This window comes from Neophocaena asiaeorientalis, unplaced genomic scaffold (assembly GCF_003031525.2).
Source record: "Neophocaena asiaeorientalis asiaeorientalis breed wild unplaced genomic scaffold, Neophocaena_asiaeorientalis_V1.1 scaffold681, whole genome shotgun sequence".
NCBI lineage: Eukaryota > Metazoa > Chordata > Mammalia > Artiodactyla > Phocoenidae > Neophocaena > Neophocaena asiaeorientalis.
The window spans coordinates 1,552,411-1,560,147 of record NW_020172271.1 but is presented as its reverse complement, the minus strand read 5'-3'; the positions used below and the strand labels follow the sequence as shown (position 1 = coordinate 1,560,147).

General features: G+C 56.2%; 1 protein-coding gene across 2 annotated transcripts in view; it reads right to left on the bottom strand.

Annotated features, from left to right (window-relative positions):
• Window positions 1–6,501, bottom strand: part of PRRT4 (proline rich transmembrane protein 4) — an 8,616-nt gene extending 2,115 nt beyond the window's left edge. The window contains exons 1-4 of one of the 2 annotated variants that reach the window (XM_024763172.1): window positions 5,850–6,501; window positions 5,660–5,764; window positions 5,215–5,334; window positions 1–499 (exon numbers count right to left, since the gene is read on the bottom strand). In XM_024763172.1, the coding sequence (XP_024618940.1) occupies window positions 1–499; window positions 5,215–5,334; window positions 5,660–5,764; window positions 5,850–6,501 (1,376 nt within the window). The remainder of the gene's footprint in view (window positions 500–5,214; window positions 5,335–5,659; window positions 5,765–5,849) is intronic. The other variant, XM_024763181.1, reaches the window with a different exon arrangement.
• Between the last annotated feature and the right edge of the window lie 1,236 nt (window positions 6,502–7,737).

Below are 7,737 nucleotides of genomic sequence, written 5' to 3'. Positions count from 1 at the left end.
GGGCGCGGCCGGGCCAGAAGCAGGCAGGCCAGGCCCAGGCCGGCGGCCAGGCAGGGCAGCGGGAGGTCCTGCAGCAGCAGCCAGGCCAGCGCCGGCAACCGGTCGCGGTGCCCGTAGGCGTCGTAGAAGAGCGGGAAGGCCCGGGTGGTCCCGGCGGAGAGCAGGAGCAGGTCCAGCAGCGCCAGGCAGGGGGCGCCGGGCGGACAGCGCCAGGGCAAGAGGGCCAGAGCCAGCAGCGCCAGCAGGGCCACGAGGCCGAAGAGCGCGCCTACCCCGTACACATGGGCCTCCCAGGCCAAACCCCAGCGAGCCTTGGCCTCTGTCCAGTCGGCCTCCAGGGTCAGGAAGAAGAGGGGCAGTGGGGCCGCAGGAGGCTGCGCTTCGCGTTCAGGCAGTTCTCTGATACTGCAGGACCCTGGCCCACATTCTGGCTGCACCGAAAGGTTCCCAAGGCTGGCGGGAGAGGGGTCATCCAGGCCAGAGGTGGAGGTGGCGGAGTCTGTGGGCAAAGAACGTTTGTGTGAGGCATTCCGTGCAGCCCTCCCCTTACCCACCCTACAGCCAGTAGCCTGTATGCCAATCGGAGAGTCCTCATAGCTTCCAGGAAGGACTTGTCTTAAATACCCCCAGCTCCCTGCTTTGCTCATTTCCCTGTGATTCCACTGAAAAGGGTTTTTCTTAAGAAGTCACAGAATTTTACAAGTGGAAGGAGCTGTAGAAGCCCCCTCTAGTTCAATCCTCCCGCCAGGAAGGAGGCTGCGTGAGAGCAAGGATCGCTTTGCTCACATCTGAATACCCACACCTAAAACACTGCCTGGCACAGAGTGGGCACTGAGCAGATATTCGCTGAAGAAGTGAATCCTCTTATTTGCCAGATGAAGATACTGAGGCTCTGCCGAGAGGCCAAGTAACTTGTCCAAGGTTACAAATTGGCAGAGCTGCAACTAGAATCCAGATCTGAGCACCAGTTTGAGCCCCTCTCCTTGATTTCAGAGGCGCTTCATAATACTAGTTTGCTTATCTCTTGTTCTGCACCCCTGACTCCCAACTCCCACCTTGGTGCTAGAAGAAGCTTGCCCTGCCTTTTTTCAGCTGCTCCCCCTTCTCCCTGTCTCGTCAGGAAAAGCCACCCCGCACTGCCCCCCACCCCCACACACACAGCAGGGGGAGTGATATGACTCTCCCATCCCCAGCACCCTGAGAAAACACAGCCTTCCCTATTCACTGGCCTTCCTGCCTGCTACACCTCCAACCTCGGCCTACCCATGGCTATGGTCCCCATCCTAACTCAACTACAAAGCCATTGGTCTGAGGCTCTTACAATGCCCCTTTGGTTCTCACCCCCTTTTACAGAAGGTGACATTGAGATGGACTCCCCTGGGTCTCAAGACTACCCTTGAACTCTGAGGGAGGAACATTTGGGGGGATCACAGCTTAGCGAGTGAGCCCCTCAGGTGCTCTGGGGTTTGCTAACTTAGGCTCCCAGCCCCATCCTGTGCTCTAACATCTTCCCCATATCCCTTGAGGAAAGGGAAGTCAAGTAAGAGAGTGTGAGGACTAAGATCCCTAATTCTACTCTCCTGGAGCTAGAGAGGGGTGAAAAAGAGTTAGACCCAAGGATTTTCCATGGCCAGGCAGCAAGGGAAGATGCTTCACGCTGGACCTCCCTCCCCCATCTAGCAGGCTTAGCAGAACCGCAGCTGCAGGCAAGGATGGAGGGAGAAAGATGGTGGAGAAGGATGGGAGGAGCCATCTGGCGATGGGGAAATGCACGGGAGACAGATGTAGAATGAGGCGGGGAGGATCTCCTGACAAGCAGACTCCTGCCCCAACTGCCTGGCCATACCCAGCCATGCCTCAGCAGGACAAAACAGGAAGACTCGAGGCGCACCCCCATCCCTACCCCAGGCAGTGCCAGCTTGTGCTGGGGACATGGAAAACAGAGCAATCCTAAGAACAAGGAAAACGAGTGAGCGGGCCAGAAAGCAAAACGAGTGAGCGGGCCAGAAAGCAGCCCTGGAGAGAGGGGAGGGGAAGGTAGAATTGGGCAACTGGGAGGGCAGAGAGGGAGCTGCCAAAAAATTACATATATACAGCTGGCTGCCTACTGCCAATGGCAGCATGTTCCCTGGTTCCTGTCCCATCATATGCCTCAAGTCTAAAATGGGGAAGAGCGCCTACTGCACACGGCTGTTATGAGGATACATGGCCAGTGTGCGCAAAGCTCTTTGGAGAGACTGGTGCATCGTAAGCATTTGATATACAACTGTTGTTGGTCTGATCATTATAGGCTACTGTTTATCACCCGTCAGTCATCGGTGTGTGTCTGTGTGAGTGGGACCATTTCTGGCCTCAAACTAAGTCTCGATTTAACTAACAAAAGGCTGTCTTCCCTTAGAAAGTCAACAATTAGTCAAATGAGTGAACATCAACACATTGTCTCTCTGTGAACCCTGTTTAAAGAACACCATTTAGATGGACTGACCATCCCCAAACACCTACTGAAGACAGCCGTGAGTTAAATGAGGAATCATTCAGCTGGGAACTGATGGCTTGCTGATTTGGTGGGGGGACAGGGTCAGTCTAACACCAGTGGGATCAAATACACAAACATTCTCCCTCACCCCTCATTTATTGGTCCCCTCAGGTACCCTTGCCCAAACCACTTCTGCAAAGTGGACGAGTCTCCTTGGTCTTTCCGGTCTTGGTGGGCTCTGCAGAGAGGCAAGGAGACCCCAGCCAGGAGCCCACAGCCTGCGCCAACCTGTCGCCCCTCATGCCTCCTCCTCGCTCACTGTACAAACAAGTGCAGCTCTCAGAGAGCTGCCCCACCTCACCCTCTTCCAGCTCCACTTCTCACTCGATGGCCACAGAAGACCCCATCTTTCACCTCTGGCCCAAAGCATTATGGCAACTAGAGCAACTTGCAACATTCCTAAGAAGCCAGAAAAAAAATGAAAACCAGGAAATAGAGTACAGGCCCAGCTCAAGTGTCAGAGGAGAGAGCTCTGACCTAGGAGCACTGCTCCCAGGGGGCAGGGCAGGCCAGGTATGGGTGGGGACAGGTGAAGAAGGCCCAGCCTCTGTCTTTGATGGGTCCGCTTGACCTCATCCTCTGTCTCCCCATTTGAGGCTTCCACAGAAGGGGCCCTCGGTTTCCCCCAGAAGGTAGTGACTTCCTAGGATCCCTCTCCTGCGCAGGCCTCCCTTACAAGGTGGTCCCACTCTGGCCCTGTGACTCCTCTTGACCTCAGGGGCAAGAGAGGAGATGGGATGTCAATGTGAGTAACTGGTGAAGCCAGAGCAGATTGGGGAGGAGTTGCGAAGAAGGCCCGGCTCAGTTTATGGAAAAGTCCACTAGCTGCCCAGATCAAAGGGCTGGGGAATCACTCTCTACTCTGGATGCCTGAAGCTGCAGCCCGATCAGTGGCCTGGCCCCATCCCTCCCCCCAGCCCCACCTCCAGGATCACAGAGGATTGGTACTCCTTGTAAGGGTGACTTTCGAAATATTTAACCACTGTTTCAGGTGAATCAGAACAGCTGCCAGCCAGGTGGTCAGGGAGGGGAGTGGCGCTCAGGAGGCTAAGGAGAGTGGGTAGTTATCAACTGGTATGGAAGTCTTTTACTATGTTAACGACCTGCACAACTGTTCAGCCCTTACTGGCTGAATGCAAGCTCTGTCCGAGGTGAAGCAGACCTAATGCAAGAGAAGAGAAACCCTAGGCCCAAAGGTTAACTGTACCGAGGTTAGAGAGTTCCTAGAGAAGACACAGAGAGACTCCCTTTATCCCCTAACTGCTTGCCACTAGTCCCCGCAGAAGGTGCTGGCAGGAACAAGGCCCTTTGGCCTTCTCTCCGGGAGGCCTGCAGCCCTCCGGGGTTTATCCAAGAGGAACAGCCAGGAAGAGGCTGGGTTCCCGCAGCAGCCGTAGAGAGGAGGGGGAAGGAGGGCGGGGCCCCCAGCCGCTGGGCTGCCTCTGATATTGTCCAGACTCATTAAACCTGCCTGGCCAGCGCTGTCACCAAGGCTGGCAGACCGCCACCCAGCATCGTTCCCCTGAGGCCACAGAGCCTGCCCCCAACTCCACAGCAGATCCTGCCACTGCTGCACACTGGGCTCGATAGGGAGGAGACGGCAGGCTCCCCACCCACACGCCCAGGAGTGCTGAGTCCGCTCGGGAAGAAGCGACAGGCAGGTGCTGCGTTAAGTCTGGAGCTGGAAGAAGCTCGGGCGGGGACCAGCGATTTCCACTGCTGCACCAGTTCCTAGCGTGGAGTGGCTGAGAGGATTCCCAGCCACAGTTAACCCTTTGCATGTCCCCCTTGGCCTCACCTACCAGAACCTCTCCCCAAGCAGCATGCCCTCTGCCTTTTGTGGTATGTGTTGTCCCACCACATTAAGGGGCCACGGTTGCCGTGTCTGAGAGGTAGATCTGGAATGTACTTGGGACACACCGGGGAAAGAAGCAAGGTTAACAGACACTATTTAATGAGCTAATACTTTGTGCCCATTACATTATGTGGAAGCTTTACAATAACAAAATAGGCACTATTATTAAACCCCAGATACAGGAGAAAATTTAGGCTCAGAGAAGTTAAATAGCCTGTCCAAGGTCACCAGCCAGTTAGGAAGGGGACTGGGATTCAAGTCTCAAAGCCAAGTCTCAGGATTCCAGAGCCCCTGGTCTTTCCTCTGCACCACCAGCTTGTCTATGTGCGTGTTCTGAAAGGCTCCCTTGAACAAGGATGGCATCTGTCTGCGCAAGGTCTTCTCTTCAACGTCTTCCCAATGAGGGGCCCAACTCTGCCTATATCTGACAGCATGTCATGTCAGATCAGACGGCAAAGGAGACGGCCCCAAGGTTGGAGTGGGAGGGTAGGGAGGCAGGCCAGGCAGACTGGAGTAGAGGGTGAGGTTAGTGCTGAGGCTGTGGAAATCATGAAGGAGTTCCTTTGTCTGTTTGCCCCTGATACATCTGTCTACATCCTGCTCTGCCTATGATTGTAAAACTCCCAGAGAACCATTACTTAACTCTGTGTGGGACCATCCTCAGCAACACTTGTTCTCAGACCATTAATATATATCTCCATAGTGGTGCTGAAGAGAATGGTGATGACAGTGAAATACAAGGATCCCAGAATGCCAATGAGTGGCTAGCATGTAGTAAGTGCTCAATAAATAATTTTCAAGTTTAAATGAATTGGACACTTACCTAGTGATGCTGTTGCAATCAAGGCAGAGCTTAGGGAAGCAGCTGGGTCCAGTGGCCTTGGACTTGGGAGCTTTGTCTCCTGGGGGGATGGGGGCGGGGACAGAGTGGTGCCAAAGAACCCTGCAAAGGGAGCACATAGGGCTAGACTGCCATCCTACCAGCCAGCGTTGGCCTCTGGAGCTTTGGAGAAAATCCTGTCCTTTCTCAGAGCTTGACCTATGGGAGCCACTGTCCCAGGAATTGTAGCCACATGTATACCAGAAGCTAAGCTACAAGGACCAAACCAGACTTAGTATGGCAAAGAGGGCATTTCCCCATAGAGCAGTGGCTGGTATCCCAGGTCCTGGGAGAAGGAATGCGAGCTGCCCTTGAGTCAAGGGAAAAAGGAGGTGCTGGCATTTAGAGGTGTTCCATAAATGCTTGTTGCAGTGAAATAAACACTCACCTGGAGAACCCAAAATTCCAGAGGCAGAGCTTGGGGATGCAACTGGGTCCGGGGGGCTCAGGCCTGATAAGTTCCGGAGTGGGGACACAGTAGTGCCAAAGAACCCTGCAAAAGGAGTCCAGGCTGAAGCTTCCTCCTACCTGCCAGACTGCCCAGCAGGGGCTCTCCTTGGGTTGGGGTGGGTACTCACCAAAGGGTCCCAGGCGCCCAGCAATCTCTGCCAGGCTGGCCCGCAGGCTGGGCAGCAGGGGCAGTGTTCGATGTCCAAGCGTTGGGGCTACGCCTGCTCTCAGTGCCATGTCAAACTTCAGCTCCAGCTCGCTCTGGTGGAGCCTGGGAGCACTGGATGGAGGTGCTGTAGCCGTCAGAGCAGTATCCCAGGTCATGGTGCCCATCCTGGGCTGGTAGGGAGCAGTGGGCTGGTCAGTGGGCCCAGCGAGGAGGGACGTGGACTCCAGAGGCCAGGAGGAGGCCCAGGGAGTAGAGCTGCCTTCAGCTGAGCCCCGCTCCGGGGGGGAGTTCCCGAGAGAGCCCACCAGTAGTTCCCAAAGGGGGCCAGTCCTCAGCCCACCGGCCACCTCTTCCTCCGGCTCCTGGCTCGGCCCAGGAGAAAGTGCCTGGGTCTCCGTGACAGAGCTCCCCCAAGCAGCAGCAGGTCTCCGAAGGTGGAATTTGAAGTTAAGCCCCAGGTTGAGAGACAGCACGGAGGCCTTACTCTGAGGTGGTGGGGCCAAAGTGGTGACATGGGCACCTGGGACAGAGGAGGCAGGCTGAGAGCCCACAGGGACAGCAAGCAGGACCCAGTAGAACAGCCCCAGCCCCAGAAAGCCATACCCTGCCATGGCCCCTCCTGGCCTCAGGCGGCCTGGGTAGGCAGGGGACTCAGGTCTTCAGCACCTCTGAGCACGAAGGTCCTGGAGAGAGGAGAGGTGCTATGAGCTCTGGCTGCCTGGGATCTGATGCCCCAGAGAGACTTCTGATCCCAGAGAAGCAGGTGGTGGGGATAGGACACAAAGGCTTCCGCCCAAGGAGAGTTGCCAGCTTCTTCCTGAACATTCAGGCCCCAGCACAAATCTCTTCCCTGCAGTTTCCCTTCTCTCCCAGCCAAGGTTCCTTCTCCCTAAGCCCCTGCCTCCCCCACCTGCTCAGTCTGGGGATGGGTCTGACTGCATCCAGCTGCCCTCATCCTTGACTGACAGCAGAGCGAGTGAGTGGACGTGGCTCCCAGACTCAGATCCCTTCCCTCCCTCTCTTCTCTCTTTCCTCCCTCAAATATCTGTTGAGGCCTACTATGTGCTGAGCACCCTTCTGGTAATACAGCTGTGAAAAAGCTAGCCCTCACAGATGAGCCTCAACACATCCCCACCCCAGCTCCGGCCCCCTCTAAGATGTTTGTCCTCTCACTCAGACCCTGGGAGCACTGATCCCCGGAGGGATGAAGCACAGGGTGAGTGATCTGGCAGAGATGGAGAAGGCAGCTCTGGCCAGGGAAGCAGGGTGCCCTGGTCTGGCAGAAGCTCTGTCCCTTCAGCCTTTTCCCTCTTTCCTGCGGCTTGGCCGGCTCCCCATCCCTTAACCCTAGAAGTATCGGGGGGAGGGTCAGCTTGGCCATCTCTGGCTTCCAGGGGGAAGATGGCCAGGTAGGCAAACTGGACAAGGGGCTGCTACAGTAGACTCCTAACTCCCCGGCCCCCAGGCGCCTACATCTGGTAGGGGAAGGGGAGGGTGAGCCAGGGACGGAGGTGCATCCAGCACCCTTACATCACACACACGGCCACACCTAGCACCCATGACACACTCACCTACTCACCCTTCACACACCCCTGCACGTAAGTGCGCACACACGCGCGCGCGCACACACACACACACACACACACTTGGTCCTGCCGAGCCCCCTCCCTTCTACACGGGTTCAGACCCAAGCTCTGTGAGCTCGCAGCCTGCTGTGTGTCACAGGCGCACACACACACACCCCTACCTCACAGACGCACACAGTATATACCGACACAGAGGCATACACACCCCTACACACACATTCGCACGTTCCTTACAGACACACACCACACACCCTCATCCCC